Source organism: Ischnura elegans, chromosome 2 (assembly GCF_921293095.1).
Source record: "Ischnura elegans chromosome 2, ioIscEleg1.1, whole genome shotgun sequence".
NCBI lineage: Eukaryota > Metazoa > Arthropoda > Insecta > Odonata > Coenagrionidae > Ischnura > Ischnura elegans.
In genome coordinates, this window is record NC_060247.1 from 79089151 (window position 1) to 79108160 (window position 19010).

The 19010-nt window shown below is 37.3% G+C and overlaps 1 protein-coding gene and 1 long non-coding RNA gene across 2 annotated transcripts; both read right to left on the bottom strand.

Annotated features, from left to right (window-relative positions):
- Window positions 1-1856: 1856 nt before the first annotated feature.
- LOC124174092 lies at window positions 1857-5714 on the bottom strand. Its single transcript, XR_006868856.1, has 4 exons — window positions 4982-5714; window positions 4137-4293; window positions 3789-3908; window positions 1857-3065 (listed from the first exon to the last, which is right to left on the bottom strand). It is a non-coding gene; the product is annotated as an uncharacterized LOC124174092 (long non-coding RNA).
- Window positions 5715-6280: 566 nt separating this feature from the next.
- LOC124154026 lies at window positions 6281-18018 on the bottom strand. Its single transcript, XM_046527508.1, has 8 exons — window positions 17956-18018; window positions 17709-17746; window positions 14003-16621; window positions 13098-13293; window positions 11644-11830; window positions 9717-9894; window positions 8619-8799; window positions 6281-6787 (listed from the first exon to the last, which is right to left on the bottom strand). Exons 2-8 carry the CDS (start codon window positions 17721-17723, stop codon window positions 6570-6572), a joined length of 3594 nt encoding a protein of 1197 aa, XP_046383464.1. The 5' UTR covers window positions 17724-17746; window positions 17956-18018; the 3' UTR covers window positions 6281-6569.
- Between the last annotated feature and the right edge of the window lie 992 nt (window positions 18019-19010).

Consider the following 19010-nt stretch of genomic DNA (forward strand, 5'->3'; position numbering starts at 1 on the left):
CCCCCTCCCACCCGGAGAGGTGACCTTGAGGCGAGGCTTATCCCTGATACGTCGCAGGCTGCTAGCGGGTAGCTGAGTACCCTGCTGGCTGGTAGCGCTTGGCTTAAATAAGGATTATTAATACCTTATCAATCGAGGAAAACTTTCCGACCTTAGCCAGTTTTAATAAGTGATTATTAAGACATGTTTCCCTGAGCTCTGCACCTGATGCATGCATTGGTAACCTCAAACGATGTATAACTCCTATCTTCTCCTATAGAAACTAGGTCCCTGTGACGTCACGTGGAGTGGCATCGCATGGGCACCAATCTGGCCCTTTTCAAATGAGGATAAAAATGGACCATTGCCATTCGTCTAAACCGGCATTTCTAAAACGAAATAATTTGTATATTATGAATACACTAATGATGGGTAACGAATCGCAATTATTGACTTTTGTTTTCTTTGATGAAGGAAACTACCCTATTGCACATTTCATTGAGAATTGAGTCTATCAGGCCAGTAAGTTTCCCTATGAGCATGTTAATAAATCTTGTTATGAATCCTGATAATGGATGGGTAGACTTGGGGTTTGAATTAAGTCAGGCTCTGGCGAGTTCTTGTCTTGAGCCCTGTATGCATTGACTTTTTGTGTTGCAGATAAAAAAAGGCTATTTATATTTGGAAGTGATTACCCAAGTAGAATTGTTACTCATTCTTATGGGGTAGATTCTGTGAAAATATTGACTAGGCAAGCCTTACATATTGGATGAAGGATTTGCCAACAAGTTGGTAATTATAAAATGCATATTTTGTTGTTGCTGCCCTGAAATATTTTGGTGCATTCCAGTTTCCTTTAAATTCCTATGGTGTTTTACAGTCATAATTTACCCCTGAAACTAACCTAACTTGAGAGGAGGCTGGAATCAAAGTAAAAGGCTGAAACTTGCATAGTGTGGTTCATTGTAAAGTGAATTGAATTTTGATGCCACCATGTGGCTTAGGGAGGGAAAAGGGAATAATGGATGAATGCTGAATGAGGTGACGAGAGGGATAGTGAGGAAGATGAAGTCTGTTGAAGGAGCTTCAATCTATGTTGTGCATAGAATTGGTATGTATCCACTGAACATTGTTCTCTTTCATTCGTTGTCAGGATACATTTTCAATCGAAAATATACCTACTCTAGGGAGAATGGCTTAAGATTTCAACAATGGGTCTAATGGAAATTTCAGGGCTCAAGAACTGGCTGATGATTTTTCTGTTTTTTCTACCAAAAAGCTGTTCTCTTTTGTTTACGAATAATTGCATCCAAAATGGAGTGATTGCTTTTCCATTTACATAGGAAATTTTTTTTCTACAGTGGTTAATGGATGTATGAAGTTGTTTTTTTTAGGGTAAAAGGATCGCTTAAAAGAGAATGTATAAGATACTGAGCTGTCAGTTCTGAAGGTCTTTTGTGGACATAAATGCCTTGTAATTAATTGAACAGTTTAATGAATGTCCTATAATCTCAGAGAAAATAGGTTTAGGGTTTTATGAAGATGTTGAATATATAGCTTTAACCTTTATTTTAGTTTTCCCTTGGTGACAAACATTTTATGAAGTCTCATTGTGAGGATTGTATTATGTGCACCCATGCCTCACTTAGTGCAAGGGATGCGTTTCTTGGGGTCTTTACACTGATCAAATTTGCATTGAGGCCATTTTATCATTAGGAAGATAGGGATGTGTTGCCAATAGCGTTGAGGGGTTAAGAGAGGGGCAGGGCACAGTCCCTCCCCCCCCCCCCCCCCGGATTCTTAAAAAAATAGACAACATTTTTTATACGGGTATCATTACAGCCACTTTGCTTTGCGTTGGGTGAAAACATACAATATATAAAATAGAAATTTATTGAGGTTATCACTGGTACAAAAGTAATTTAGTTACATTTTCCGGTAAATTTACCAACTATAACAAATCAGCATACAAATAAGTTTTACCTTACGGCCTACTTAATATGATTTGCTATTAATAAAATGATCTACTACGTGTGCAAAGTAGTCTCTCTTCTATCTAAGAAATAGCCTAAAACAGCTGTTTTTGAGTCTTGAAAATCCCAAGTTACCATTATCCCTGAAACCCCTTGGGCTGGGAGTTTGGGGATTCACTTCTCCAGCTCCCCCACCCCCCAACTTGGTCCAAACCTAGATCCACCACTGACCCTGCATTGATAAAAAATGAGATGCATGCATGATAGATGTAACTATATATGTTATGAAATCTGGGCTGTTCTTTCTTGAATAATATTGAACTGTTCAAAGTTGATTCTTTTATTTTCATAGTGGAAAGGTTTCATGTAGTTAAGCCTGAAGTTATCAGTTACAAATGCAGAAGTACATAATAACTCCCAGCCCTGTCCCTTTCCTCCACCAAATTTTTGAAATATTTATCAGTAACGCACGGTCTCTTGATTGGCTATCTTTTGATTGATGCAGACAAAGAATAATATTCTGCAGTATGTATGTACCTATTCTTAAGTTGCTCCTTGTTAAAAACTTCTTCTGCACTGTATGAGCTATTCAATTGGTCCACATTCCGGATCTACATTGGTCACTGCCCTCACGAATGTTTTTGCCAGCTGTTTCCTTGTCTTATAATCTTGGAGCGAAGCAGCACTCTTTTACACTTCATTCCATAGCGATTTTAAGGTCGTGGCACCTCAATAGGAACAAAACTAGAGCCCTGAATGAAACTGGCTGGTGAAGTGCATTGCTGAGAGAGGGCAGCTGAATATCATTATCTCAGTCTCTCTTTATCCTTGCCAGTCCAAATTGCCTCATCTAAAGGTCCCACTCGCTGCAGTTTCCTTCCTCATCCCATTCAAGTGTCACTAACTTTCAAACAAGTTAACAGTGACGTAAGAGTTGGTCCTTCAAAAGTTGGGGCATCTGTCTGCCCTAACAATGACACCTTTCCTCTGGTCGGAAGTCTGCGTTCAGGCCTCAAATCCAACTCATAGGGTGTTGATGCCTACTGTCCATGCAAAAAGTGGAGATATCTGTATTTGAAGTGGTTACTAATCAATCAGTCGTATTGAAATGAGCTGGAAATGAAAGGAAATTTAGGTATTAAATTGTTTTCCTAATGTCAGTGGTGGGTCTATTGGAGGGGGGCCAAGGGATGCCTATTTTAATCAGGAAATCACTTAGATATATTACATCTGGCCATTTGGTGTCTTAGATAGTACATTCATAATTTAACATTCCTCGTTAAATTTTGAATGTAAATAAGCAGCATACCTAATTCCAAGGCAAATGGCCAGGGTAGGGGAAGCAGGAGCCAACGCTAACGTCATTAGAGCATGCTTGGTGGTTTATCAAGTATAGGGTGTTTTTTAAATATATAATATAGAGGCCTTTGGTGCTATTTTAAACATGTATATTAGTGAACCTTACAAAGTTAATTCTTTCATTAAGTAAAGCTTGAAGAAATCATTGATATTTTTTATTTTCTACATTCAAAAGGTAAGTACATATTATTATAATACATAATTCATCCTTCACAAACACATTAAAATGTAGTTACTTCATTTTGATTTACTGCTGTGAATATAGCTTCAGCTTTACATTAAATGCAAATAAATCAGTGGCGGATACATATGGGGGGTGTGCCCCTCCACCCTGCGGGCCCACCTGCATTGCCAAACACAATTGTAAATTTTTATATCGTAAGATGGCATTGTATCATGGGCCTACCCAGCGGAGGGCATATGTTCCACTTGACTTCAGCTGTAGTTGTAGGAGGGCGATTATACCATTTTACTCACCCTACACCACTATGCTGTGTCCACCATTGGCTGGCGCAGTATCCAGCAGAGGGGGGCCAAGCGTGAGGGGTGCATTAGGAGAAGGCAGCCGTTGAAGTCGACAGTCAACAAGCCCGAAAGCTGCAGAAGGCGACGTAAAAACGTAAATAAATTCTAATGATACCATTTACGAGCATACCTCCTGAGATAATATACGACACTAATAGCTGGCTTCGAAATAGCCCAAATTGAGAAAAATCTGCGAGATTTGAGGCTTGTATCTCCACGGCGAGAATGACATACAAGGAGGTATCCTTGTAAGTTGCCCAATTTAACTTGAGCTGTTGCTGTTGCCGGACGACTACTCACCCTTCTTCCCAATGATCGGCTGAGGTGGTTTGTCATCGGCTGGCTTGGTGTTCAGCGAAAAGAGGATAAGCGGAGGGGGTGCATTGCGACTTGGCCAGCTGTTCAGGGGAGGGAGCCTTAAGCCATCCGTTCAGCGGACAATCAGCTGCCACGAAAGCTGCAGAAGGCGAGGAAAAGCAAAAACAAATTCTAATGATACCATTTACGAGAATACCTCCTGACATAACATACGGTACTAATAGCCGGCTTCCAAACTGCCCTTTTAAGAGCAAATCTGATGTACCAGGGGCAAAAATCTGCGAGATTTGAGGCTTATTTCTCCGCGGTGAGAATGAAATACCAGAAGTATTAAAGTCCAGGGAACCTCTTTTGCATCGTAAGAACTCCTTTACACTACTCTTCGTACTTAGAGAGATCATAAACACAGGCAGGAACATGACGAGACGATCAGACCATATCGGCTGTCAGATGAAAATGCTCATATAGTGAGTGATTTCTAAAGATTTTCACCATAATTTTCGAGAGTAATCTGATCCTCCAATCGTCGAATTATCAGTAATTTGTTGGTTAGATAAATTCGCAATTAGATAACAGCTTTTTGCTGATATTAAATGGTCACCATCGGTACCTGTTTGTAATTTGGAAACCCAAAAAATGGGTGATTAGCTTTCGTGCTGCGGCCTACGATATTCGCGAAACACACGATATTTTATGCAAACATTTACCAATCCATTACATTTTTAGTTTAAACAAAAGTTATCGATTTTCTTATGGCAAAGTTGATTTCTCCCGTGATCAATTCCGCATTAAAGCATATATGGTAAAAGTGAAAGTGTTTCAATTACCCTTAAAACTAGTTAGAACACACTCCAAATTAGACGGCGAAGCTGGCTCCGGGGATTCCGGGAAAAAGAGCGCGCACGATGCGACGCAGAGTTTATTACATACGCAACTCGCCCACCGCACCTATAATTTCACCCCACAATCATCACCGATGACCTTGAAGGCTGTAAAGTGTACCTTTTACGTGGAAGTCAATTCGTCTGATAACCTATGACGGCAAAAATTACATTGGAAATCGTGTGCTTGTCGTGGCTGCGTCTAGTATGTGTTATTATGAATATTGATTTTCTTCCTTAATTTGTTACAGTTTGTAACTTTACACCCCTGCACTACTTACATTAAATAAAATAGGGCATAAATTTTAATATAATGGTAAATTAAAGTACATAATATAATACATACATTCATATACAGACGAATGAAAAGTGGAAATTTTGAATCTATGTGGGAATAATCCAAAAGAATGATTTAAGATTTTTTTATTTATCGTAATCGGATGATGAATTCTCTGAGGGAAGAGAGGTGCTGTCAGCATTTTTCTGAGATTATTACAGCACCATCCTCCAATGCTCTCTCACATTGAAGTCAGCCTCTCAACCAGTCATGCTCTCCTCATGACTCCAGCCTGTCTAATTTGATGTCTGTAATCTAGGAGCCAGTTGCTCACCTCTCGACCTCTCATTCTTTGCTTGATAGACCTCAGATGTTGTCACAGATTTTTACAAATTGTGAAGTACATACTTAAATTTAGAATTAAGGAAAACCAAAATTTTAGTCTTTTTTTTTTAAACATAAATTTTAGTCAAAAGAGCGGTTCTTACAAGGCTGCATTTTTAAAATATTAATTTTTTACTATTTGGAAATTGGTTGAATATCTTACTTAAATTTGTTAGTAAGGTACAATCTTGTTAGTCTACATGTTAATTAATTTCTAAAATGGGCTTAGTCAAGTGGCTTCAGGCTGGAGTATTTCATGAGATAGTCTTGTTTATCATTTTCCTTAACTTGGGGTACTGATTTTTAATTTAGGCATAAGTATTGTTTCTCTCTTTAACTTAAATTAGGCCAGCTCAGTCCTAATTGTTGCTTCCAAATTTATTTGTTTCCAGCCAAATATTAGGGCCTTGGTGGTGTACCTGGCTAACACACCTGACCAGCAATCGTGAGATCTGGGTTGGAATCCTGGCAAGTCAAATATTTTTTCATGGTGAACTTCATCCTTGGTGTATTTATTGTTAGCAGAGGAAAATACTAATATCATTGCAAGGAGCATTTAAATTGATAATACAAATGCACAGAAATTCAATTACTTTTAATTTATTGAGCTGAAAACCAAATTTTACCAGAATCTTTGTATTAGGATGAGATTGTACAGACCAAACCAATAAAAATGATGAATTAATACACAATCCTGAAATAGAAAAGTAAAGGTGCTCTCTGGAACCACTCAGTGCACCATTTGATGCCAGCATAAGTACAAGTGTTAGGTAGCATAAGTTAAGTCCAAATTACTTTCTTGGATACACACTGGGGCTGGGGAAAGTATTTACAATTTTAAACTGTATCACATTTCATCACTCATTAACAGCACTAATGCCTCGAGGCTATTGGCTCAGCTGGCCTCACTCGCAACACCACAGGAACACTTGTACAAGGAAGCACAGCCAATTCCGTAGCTACTGCTGTCACTAGTTCAGGTGGTGTCACATCATAACTAAGGTTAAGGAGGGATAAGCTAGGGATGGTTCTCCAGTCAGTAAGTGGGCCATCTTCACCGCCCAATAGCTGTGCCAAGCCATCAGGTTCACCTAAAGGAAGGTAAAATAAAAAATAATGAGATTTTTCACTTCCTGATTTTAGTTTATCAACATCAAATCACATTTCTTCAAAAGAGCTTATTACTAACAAGGAGACATCGCCAAAGTGATGTTTGGGATCTGGATGCGGATGTTATTTTCTTAAACTATAAAGGCAAGATAGAAAAAGCGTCACGGCTTTCTTCCACATAGGCCCGGGTTCGAGAGATATTCGCATGTAAAGATTTCGCATGCAGAAGTGTGCATCGGTGCACATGATTAGCACATTACACGGAAATTCACGTGTAAGTCATTATATACGTCCTCTAATTCGCGTGGCAAGGCACAATTCGGAGTTTCGTTTAAAATCTATAAATTGATATTAAATTTAAAAATTCGCGAAGTAACTAAATAAAACAAATGGGGATAAATTGTAACGGTGATTTCAAAAATTAGAAGAGAAAAAAATGCCAATACTGGGATTCGAACCCGGGACACGAACGACAGAATAGGGGACTTACGCCCTAGGCCGCATCGCCACGGCCGTAGTTGAGAGGGAGGGCTTACTCAAGGGATGTCACCCTGCACAAAATCTTTACATGCAAATATCTCTCGAACCCGGGCCTATGTGGAAGAAAGCCGTGACACTTTTTCTATCTTGCCTATATAGTTTAAGAAAATGACATCTGCATCCAGATCCCGAACATCACTTTGGCGATGTCTCCTTGTAAGTGCTGGGAGTTCTTCGAGATAGAATGCAGTGAATTTTTACAGGATATCAAATAACTTTCTTGAATTAACAGAGGCCGCATGTGTAATGTATGACTAATTTATCAGTTGAAGACAACTATTATATGTAGCATAGTAAGTCCATGCTGTTAATAAGATGCTTTCTTCATATCTTCCCTCAGATGCCCTCATATAATGTATCAGATTTTATTTTCATCCCCACAATGGAGTTAGTGGAACAGTGAAAGTCCTATCAATTCCTTTGGTGAGGGAGGGGAGGTATCTAGCAGAGAAAGTAAGTGGTGCAGGCTGTACTTAAACTACATCACACTAAGGGGGGTGGAACTGATTGTGGGAGACTAAAACTCATAAAAAAAAGGAATTTCTGCACAAAACGACTCTCCCATCATATCTTTCATTGGGACAGTGCTTTCAATCCCAACATATCCAATTTTGGATCTTTAGTAATTCAAGCCCTTGGGGCAGGGGTTACTGTAATTTTAAAGTAACCAAATTTTAGCACATGAATTTAAACTTCGTTTTTGACATTGTGTCACGCACACACAGTTATATTTTTCTTGTCATTTTGTGACAGCAAAAACGTAATGTTGAAAAATAAGGGCCTGGTGTACACACCAGAAGTGCAGTTGCAGTAAACTCTGTGCTGCAAAACTGTATCCACCAGTATTTATGAAAAATTTACATCAGGATTAATTTCTATTTTTTCCTTATCTACCTGTATCCCAACAAGATCATGAATATATCAATGTCAACTGATGAAATTACACAGACAGTGAGACACACATAAAGACAAAAGTGAAATTCAAGTGGGCTACGCATGAAACAAAAAAAAATTCATTTAATTACATGATTGATCAAATTTATCATTTTACAGCCAGATAGTTTTTAAACAAAGCTATATTTTGTATAATAGCTCAAAGCAAAAATTAACATATTTTAATGTAAATTTGGAAAAAGGGGATAACACTTGCACGAATGCTACGTCCAACACCATGAAATTCCCCCGTTCCCATTTGAAAAAAATCATTTTACACTCCACAGATATAAAATACTTTGTAAAAATGATACTATATTTAAAGAAAGAAAAACTTACCCATTTCATTGTAGACAAATGAATCCGACTGAACTCGCTCACAGAATTTATGAGTTTCACAAGCAACTAACACAGGCACGTTATGTGCACTAGCCAAGAGAGCAACCTGAGAAACACCAACTCTGGACATAACATAACCATTAGACAGCAAAGCATGGGCTCCAAGCAGAACTTTGTTCACCTGTGGAGATGATAAAATAATATTAATATCCATAACTTAAAATATCATCATCACTACTTCATCATTACAGACTTACATAAATCATGTCATTTTTTCACCTTTAATTTTATACAGTTAAATTAGGGCGATTTTGATGGAATTTGCAACCCACTTCGGAAAATGTGAAATATTTCATTTATTATAAAAGTAATATATGTATTACAATTTCCAACTATTGGATGCCTAAGTTAAAAAATAAGTAATAAGAGAGAAAATAGTATGAATGTCTTCATCAAAATGACATATATAAAATAATTACTTAAAGAGGGTTTTTGGACAAGAAAAACTATGGAACCACTTTTATTAGCAATAACACAACTGTGACCATTGTGAGGTCATAGGCGTGGTTATCATTGAAGTCTTTAGGGTGGTTGCAAGAGAGTTTAGCCACAGGGTTGCTGAATCATAGACTTTTAAGGGGGCTCAATTTTATATTTGATTTTTAATGACAAACTATTTTAAAAGACTCTGTTACCTGCAATTCTGCGGGAGGAGCAAAATTTTTTGCTCCACATACTAAAGGAAAATTTATCTCAGGACATGGTGTGTATTTCCATAAATTTAGATAAAAATTTTTCTCCCTCCACACAGATATTTTCAACACATTAAAAAGGCCGACTTTTTATTTTGCATACAAAAAATATGTTCTCTTTTCATTGAAAATTGAGCAACATAGGAGAAAAAGTAAGAACTGGAACCAAAACTGATGCTATGAACTGAACCACAGTTTAAAACAAGTAAAACTGACCCTTACATTTAATTATGTAAATTAAATTTAGTCAGACCAGACTGTCCAAATACAAAAAATTGAGCCATCATTCACTAAAATAAATAGTTTAACTGGAGAATATGGCTGTAGCTTAATAAATTATGATCACCTGTCGCATGACAGAGCTGGCAGCAGATAGCAGTACATAAGAACAGGGAATCCCCATAGCCACGAGGCATCTCAGCATTTCCCTGCCTTCTCTCCAGGGACGACCGTCTACCACAAATACCTTGAACTTGGTCCCTGATTTCTTTGCTTGAGTTAAGATTTGCTGAAGAAGATATGAGCTGGAGGAAAGAAAAGATACATAGCTAGAAAACTTCTTTAAGAACTAAATGTGTACTCATGAACTAGTGGCAGTAATTAATAATTAACAAAAAAAAACATCAACCAAATTTAACAGTATTAAGTAAAAATTTGTGGAAATGCATTACCACAAAAATACAGTAGAATCTGGATAATTCAAATTTCTTTAATTCGAATATTTCTCTTGATCCCTAGCATTTTGTATTCATACAATGCTAAAAAATCATGGATAATTCAAATTTTTGTTGTGTCACTTTAGGTATAAATTATAAACAGCGACTCAAGTCAGATGACTCACCCTTCCCTTAATTCGAGGAAACAGGCAAAAATATCAGCCTTTTTTGAAAAACAGTGGGTTTTTTTCCTAAACAATTTTAAAGCGTACAATACGTATTCGTTAGTACGTTTTCAGTTGTTGTTCGTTATTCATAATGAATTGATACATCATAACGTTTGATTGGGTAAAGTTATATTCAAAACATTAGCTTTTTAACCATGTTTAAACCAAAGGCATTACGCCCTAATAGGCACTTATTTCCAGAATCGGTGTTCCTAGGAATTGAAATACCCCGGTACGCAACGCGTTAAGTTGGTAGTGCACAGCAGTTCAGGTGTTGCTGAGGACATTTTAAGGTTAGAATAAAATGTTACTATACTTTACTCCTGGGACTACTATACTTTACTCCTGGGACTACTATACTTTACTCCTGGGACTACTATACTTTACTACTTTTCATGAGACTCTTCTTGTTGATGAGCAGAAATTCGAAGATTTGGAAGCACGTGTATTTTGCAAAACGTCTCAGATTGTCCACTAGCACTTGACAATAGGAGTGGGGGTAAAGCGAGCTACCTGTTGAAAATAAGAAGTTTGATGAAGCCGAGTATCAGATGAGCGTGCTGCTGAAATGGCGTTTGATAGATAACAATGTATACATCAGACAGAAATCCATCGTAGCAGTGTAAATGCCGTTACGGCATACAATCATTTTTTCGTGAGGTGGTGTGTCCCCGTAGGATATTTGAAAGAGATGTTAGTTGAATCAACTTTAAGTCCAAATTGTTTCCATAAAATTGAAATATTCCATTAATCAGCTAAATTCCTGTTTGAATCCATTAAAGGAAATCACAATTACTCGCCAAAATCTTGGGTTTCCTGCTGCATAGGCAACCTGGTAAAACATCCCCGCATTCGTTTTTTTCGTCCATCCCCTTGAAAAACGATAGATCGAGGTTCCACTGCTTACCTTTTTATTTATACATTCATCAAGTGAAATAGAAGAAAAAACGTACATTTAATAAGCTTTGCACAATTCTAGTATTCAAAGTATTCGAATATTCGAGCTATGATTTAATATTCGAATTCGATATTTGAGTTCGAGAAATCTGCTATTCGACCCATCTAGTATTTATGTTTAAAGAGTGTCAATTTAATATAGAGTTTTGATTGGAAATATGAATTTTATTGTTCTGGACCTATTTATTAAGGGCTTCTTTAATTCGAAATTTTGGATAATTCGAAGTTTTTAACTGGTCCCTTGATGTTGGAATTATCCAAGTTCCACTGTATTGAATGTAAACATGCATGTATTTTTTAAAGTGATGATGCTGTCCAAAAATGTATGCTAGTAACCAAGAAAATGAGGAAAATTCTCTTCATCAAATTCAATTAATATTCCCCAAACAAAGGTATACGATAGGGAAGGAAGTCAAATATAATCATCACCTACCAGCCATAAGTCAAAATAACATCACCATCTTTAATTTTATCTTGCAAAGTTTCACAAACTGCTTGCTCTGCCAGTTTAATTTTTTCCCAAATATAAGCATCCAGGCCATCTATTAAAATTTTCTTAGCTTCTTCATCCGAATTGACAGCCAATTTTTTAGTTTCCAAAGGTGATGCTGTTGAGTTTCCTAAAAAAATTTAGCAAAATCATATTTACATTTAAAGTACAGGTTTTGCAGTTATAACATTAACGCATTTCCCATTTAGTTGGGAAGAAACAAGCTTGATAAATTGATGGTCTTTACCCCTTTGCAGATAAATTGATGAGGTGATGGTGAGTGGGTGACTGTTCCTCAACTAATCCTCCCTTTCATGCAAGGGCTTCACATAGTTCATCCTTTTAACACTCTAATTAGCTATTGGTTCCTTCAACGAGTAGTCCTTGCTCAACAAGGAAATGAACCGACACTCTAACAACATCACCAACTCATGAAAAGTGATGCAACTTCGGATTTAAAAAAATATTTAACTGATGAGAGAATACAATGAATGAGGAATATTTTTTCTTAATAATACTTAGTCATAAAGCATATTTTCCTTTTGAGGGATTGGCATGGATTTCTTTTTTATCACCCGAAGATATCTAGGTGTGCCCACGTCAGCGAACATCAAAGGTGTGAGCTAAATTTCTTGGAGGGATCTTTAAAGCTGCAAAATCAAGGAGTGATTTCTTAGTTGCTCCAACAAGATTTGATAACCTCATCACTTGCCATTGAATAAACCAATTTTTGGCCACGGGTTCCTGATTTTTCCATTACCTATTTGCTCTCCATCAGTTTTTCTATTAAAAAGACAGTAAAGTCAATGATTCATAACAGACTGACCAATTTTGGCCTAGGACAAATTTAGATTTTCAAGGCTATATGAACCTGTAACACGTATTTAAGGGGCAAAGACCATGAAAGTTGCAGCATTCTAAACAGGTTGGTGACATAATAAGAATTCTGGGTCAGTTTCTTTCTTTCGCTGCATAACAGCATTGAGACAACTTCTATACTATTTCCCAAATGGATTTCATATCTGAACCCAGAAGTGCAACACTTTTCCATGTGAATGCTTTTTTACTTTATTATTTAGAAGAGGATTTAGGTAAATTAGTATATTAAAAATTAACTACTAAATAAATATCATAGAAATAATTTTTTTCACTTTTTTGACACTTTTCCATTTGAATGATTTTTTACTCTATTATTTAGAAGAGGATTTAGGTAAATTAGTATATTAAAAATTAACTACTAAATAAATATCATGGAAATAATTTTTTTGACACTTTTCCATTTGAATGCTTTTTTACTTTACTATTTAGAAGAGGATTTAGGTAAATTAGTGTATTAACAATTAACTACTAAATAAATATCATGGAAATAATTTAAGATGAATCATACATAACCTTACCAATGGAACATTGCTGTAAGGGCTGTAACTGTGTCAGCTGCCACTTGAGGAACTTTGTAGCGTTAGAGACAGATACAGCATGAGGGCGCTGTGACTCAAGATAAGCCAGGCTTGGGGCAAGAAGGCGTGCTTCCAAGTCTCGACCCAGCTCTTTTTGAGGTGGTGTTTTATAGTCAAGGATTGCCTTCTTTATGGCCTGATAAATAAGTAAATTAATAAATTAGTCTCGACTTAACAATTTGCGGATACACCATGAAGGGCTTAAAAACTGTTACAATGTAAACCTCAGAACATGAAATGATGGTGCCCCTTAAGTTACTGGGTATAATGAATTCTCACCTCATTAAGAAAAAGTAAAAGTGAGTGTTCAAATCATTCATTTACATTATTACTATCATTGACCTATTTTCAGAAAATGAGTTTTATCAATCAGTATTGAATAATCACCTCTGAAACTGAGACAAAGTTTTTCCCTAGCAACAAAATAGACCAAAAGTAAGGGGAATAAGGAGATGTGTAAGAAGTAATCATCAAATTGCTACAAGAGATAAGACCTTATAACCATTACATCCTGATTACGGTTACAATGACACACAAAAAAATTGAAAAAGAAAGGGGTAAGTACATAAACCAAATGTACTAAGGTACTACCATCATGAGCAGTAACACAGGTAGTACAACATTTATGAATAGATTTATAATTGAAAATGAATGCATTGACATAAAGGACATAGGCATTATGTCACTTTTATCAAATTCAGGATGAAAGAGATTCAGCTGAAGCACTTAACTTCAATGAAAGATTCACACTGATAATGATGAAACATGGGGCTACATACATTCGTGGTAAAACCTAACCAATTATTAGTGTTTAAATTTGATAAATCTTGTCAAAATCATCATACCTGTACAAAAGCCAAGCAGCGTGCATTGGAGCCTGAAACAATTCTATCAGTGAATTTTGTGCTGAGTTGGACAATGGCTGGGTGTATTGACTGAGTTTCTTTCAAAGTAGCATCCTCACTGGGGCTCCGCTTCATACGTCCATCACCCCATCCAAGTCGACTCAAGAGCTTCGCGCCCTGCTCCTTTTTCGGTTCCTTCAGGTTTGCAGAGGGACGCTTTATGGTGGTCTTGACGCCCTCGGAAGACACAACTTTGGCCACTTTGGGCTCAGTTGTTTTTGTTTTATTTTGAGCCGGAGGGGCTTTGCCTGCTGCTGCCTTGGCAGCACGCTGAGCCTCCTGCTTCGCTCTACGTTCTGCTCTAAGCTCAGCTTTACTTTTCTCCGCACCAGGTTTTTCACTGTCTGGCTGAACTTTAGATGGCACGACAATGGGTTGCACCTCCATCGGTGAAACTCCTTTCTTATCCAAATCAGCATCATGAAGCTTTGTGGATTGGCTACCAAGGGTTTCTTTGGTCAATTCTTTCTCTTGTGGCACCTTATCCTTTTGCTTTTTTGCCAATTTAGCAGCCTTCCTTGCCTCCCTTTCAGCTATAACTTTTTCTTTTGATTTTTCCACTAAATCTAGATCTGCATTGGCACTCTGGTCATTATGTTTTGATGTTTCTAACATTTTCTCAGTTTCTGAATTGTCTTTACCCATCTGTAACTCACCTACCACAGCCTCTTTAATCACACTCACATTAGCGCCATTCTTCGATGCAGGTTCTCCATCGGTGCACAATTTCGGAGATGTGAAAATCTTTTCATTGCGTGATACAGCTTTATTTTCAATATTTTGTCCGTGGTTGGATCGTGTAACTGTCTCTCTGGTTCTTGATGATTCTTTTAAAACAGAAGCATTAATACCAGGCTTTCCCTTTACATTATCACCACCTTTTGATGAGGAATCTTGCACAGTACTAGATTTTGTTACATCCTTGCTGCCTTTTTCATTCTTATTCTCTAGTTTCACTTTGTTCAAACACACTACAACCTCATCTAATGCCTCAACAGACACAGGATCTATCTTCTTGATGGGTGCTCCTTTACTGGCAACAGGTATTCCGGCAAAATTTTGCTCAGGGTCATTCTTAGTCTTGGATATGAAAGTATGTATACCACCAGACTGAGGCGAAACTGTGAGTGACTGGATGGAGGCCGATGCCCTATCCACCTCATCACCAAGAAATGAAGTTGTCACGATGGATTCTGATGCAAATTCACTCACACCCTCTGTCAAGATTTTTGCTTTATCTTTGCCAAGGCTTCCCTTAGGACTAGGCCTACCTTTGGACATAGTTTTCTTTGCTTCTGCCATAACTGCAGCGTGACTTTCAGTAAGTTTTGAGGGGTCACTAATTTTTTGGAAGACAGATGATGACAGTCTTTTCTCTATCTCTCTCGAAGGATCACAACCTTCTGCTTTGTCTTTCTCTGAGCACTTTAATTCACCCACACCAGTCTCAGGATCAACACTGGAAGATTCTTTTTTCTTGGGAACCAAAGGCTCTTGTAATGATTTTATTCTTTTCACTATTTTTTCTTCCCCTTCCTTTAAAGGAGAACTACAATTGGGGTCAACCTTTTTCTTACCAGTGGAGCCAATATTTTTAGGCAATTCTGAGTCTGATGGTCTTGGCTCCTTACAATTAGTCTTTTTTAAGATATTATCAGTGGATATTTCCCCACTCTTAGAAGCCGATTTGCTTACCCCAGGCTGTACCGTTTTGCTAGCTCCAGTGTTTTCTGAAACTAAGGAAATGGGTGGATTAAGTTTCACTCCTTCGCCATTAGGGCTTTTCTTCTGAGGAGAATGCTGACCCACAAGAGGAGGATGGAGAGGTATTATCTGGGTCTTCAAATCTTCATCATTGACAATCTTAGCCTGAGAATCACTTTGATCCAATGATCCAATGGCTTTTTTACGATTTCGCCTTCTTTTTGAGCGTGAGAGAGTAGATTCTCTGTCAGCAGTTTCTCCCACTGATTTAGCATCAGATGTGTTATTCAGCTGAGCAGCTGCTTTCACTTCTTTTAAATTATTAGTTTTGTCAGTATATGAAGGAAGATCAACACAGCGATTCAACAAAGATTTTACTTGACTAAGGTTATCTTTCTGTGATACTATGACAGGCTGAGTAGATTTCTTTTCAATATTTTTTTGAGCTACACGAACATCAGCACTAACACATGCTTCTGAGTTAAGCGCCTTCTTCCTATTTCGTCTCCTCTTTGTATGGGGTACAGTCACTCCTGGATCTGTATCCTGATTCTTCCCCTGCAATACATTCTCTGAGGGTTCACAACAAACGCTGCTTGGATTGGCATTCACATTGCCATCTAAAGAACTATTTCCTCCATGGCATTCCTTCCCCTTTACAGAATTATAATTGAAAACAATATCACTTAAACACCCCTTAATTTTCACACTGTCTCGGTCTGAGTTTTCAGTGGGTTCTTGCTTGCAGAAGCCAGCAGCTTCAGATGCTAATATAAGTTTTTCCAAAGCAGCTGCTTGTTTCTTACGCTGCCTCTTCCTTGAAGACTTTGTAGATAGTTTCTCTGAATCAGATTCCTGAAATACAGTCAGAACTAGTTATACACACAATTTTAGGCATAGCACAATGACATAAATCATGCCCTAACAGATTATTACACATTACAACTAGAGTTAACAAGCAAGAGCATGAAAAAAAAGAGAACAAAATCAAGCTACACTATAAGCCAAATTGTCCTCATTCCTCCAAAATACAAGTCTAAGGCACTGTATATGACAGGAATAATGTAACAGCATGAAGCAAGTATGCAGTTAATTACAAAACATAAGGGTTGAATCCTACCTGGGCATTTCCTAAGAGAGGAAAACGAAGAGTTACTTTACCAGGGAGGTTTACACCTTGCTATGGATGCACAATGGCATCATGATTATATGAATTTATTATGCACTACCCAAAATTTTGCATTCACAGCATGCCACAAAAGGAACAACATAGCTATTAGCAAAATTAAAATTATAGTGTACTGAAAGGGGGACATCACGGGAAAGATTCCTAGAATCCAGATGATGCAATATATTTCTTGCAATCATACATCTTGAAGCTGAAAATTAATGACCTAAAAGAATTAAAAAGTTAGTCCATGGGAACAGTTTCAGTGATGCCCATAATTATCTAATATGAAAAAGAAATAAATTAAACCAGGGAGTCACGAATATGAAGGAAAAACAGAAAATGCAGCTGCTACCACAATTAACAGAAAGCATGACGAAACGATGGTTAGGTCTGCCTACACTTACGCTAGGAACACAATGTAAACACCACCATCATACGAGAAATGCCAAAAGATATATCAATTTTATTGGGTTCATTATTTACAATTAATGACACACGACAGAGCATGCATCACTGATAAAGCTTCTTTTGGTCAGCCAGGGCAGATGATAATATCACTAAGTCTTACATTAATATCAAATTAATGCGCACTGTTATTGCTCGCCAAACGGTGACAATTTAGCAATTAAATTCTAAGTTCACCATGATGCAAGATATTAAGTCAACAAGAGTAAATTTTAAGGAGATGTTGCTACTTCTAAGCATGCTGAACACAATTTCTAAAATAGAAACCTAGTAAAGCTTCAAATTATCATAGAAGTAATGAACTACCTGAATTCCCTCCATGGCTCGAAAACTGCTTCTCCCTACTTTTGACAGAACGGTGTAAAGTTAGTTTATCTCCTAAGGTATACCCATAAAATTATACTAGGAAATGTAAAGAGAGCAATATGGAATCACGTACAGAGTATTTAACAGCCACTTCCCAACGAAGTTTCTAACATCGTATTCCATAGTCATAGATACAATGATTGGGCACCAAAAAAAATATTTTTTTCTTAATTAACACTGTACTAACCTGGAAATCAGTCCGTTTCGGATCCAAACGAATCACTGCGAATCACAATCGCATGACAACATTCGTATTTCAACTTCGCTCACACGATTTGACCGACGACGAGGATTTTTCATAACTTTCGAATCGAATTAAATCGATTGTATCGAATAGATCAATTTTACATCGACAGTATTTTCGGGAGGCAAGTTCAATTTATCCGGGATATCTGATACAAGAAAAAGTATTAGTTGTGCATACGATGATGTTTTTGAAATAAGGTCATTTTCCTACGTACTGATACCGAAGTTCATGGAATATGCTTCAGGTACTATCAATTCAGTTGCTGTTAACAGCAACCGCCACTGAGTAGCATTGTGATCACAATGCTATTATTTATCCTCATTAATTGAGTGGGAATAATTCTATCGACCAACAAGATGAAATGGATACACAAAGTTAGTGGCATTCTAAATAAGTTAGTATTTTTCTTGGTAGCTATATTTTTCTTATTGTATATAAATGACATCGGTGAAGTGGGAGACGGTATACGTAGCTAATTACTACCCAGTCAACACAACAATTATGGCCACAGTGTGGCCGAACTGTGGTTTACCTATGGCAACTATGGCTATGGCTAGCCACAGCTTGCCATACTATGGCCAGACTGTGGTTGCCATGTGGCAAGCCATAGTGTGGCTTGCCAAATACATATGCAACTATGGCCACACTTTGGAAAGCCACAGCTGCCACAGATGATAAAGTTTGTTTACGGTTGCTATAGATGCAGACTTGTTGATGAGTTATCAAAATGAGAGTTGGTTGATTTCATTGATATAAAGAAAGTGTGTTAAAGAAAGAATAATATGTATTAAAGGCTTCCACATTATTTATTGATTTTATCTATTTCGGCGTCTTTCCGTGAGTACTGTGATGTTGAAATGTGGGGAAGATTTGATAGACTACCGTAAATGTTATAATGACTAAATATGTGATTTTACCTGTTACAGATTGGTCCATAAGCCTAGCTAAAATAACTTGAGGTGGATGTGTAACATGTTACTGTCTCAAATTCAAGG

Bases quoted from the DNA above. Each gene is read 5' to 3' on its own strand.
- LOC124154026 (XM_046527508.1), bottom strand. The intron at 9,895-11,643 runs GTAGGTGATGAT...TCTTTCCTCCAG, and splicing joins GTTATTTTGACTTATGGCTG to CTCATATCTTCTTCAGCAAA. The intron at 8,800-9,716 runs GTGATCATAATT...TCATCTCCACAG, and splicing joins CCAGCTCTGTCATGCGACAG to GTGAACAAAGTTCTGCTTGG.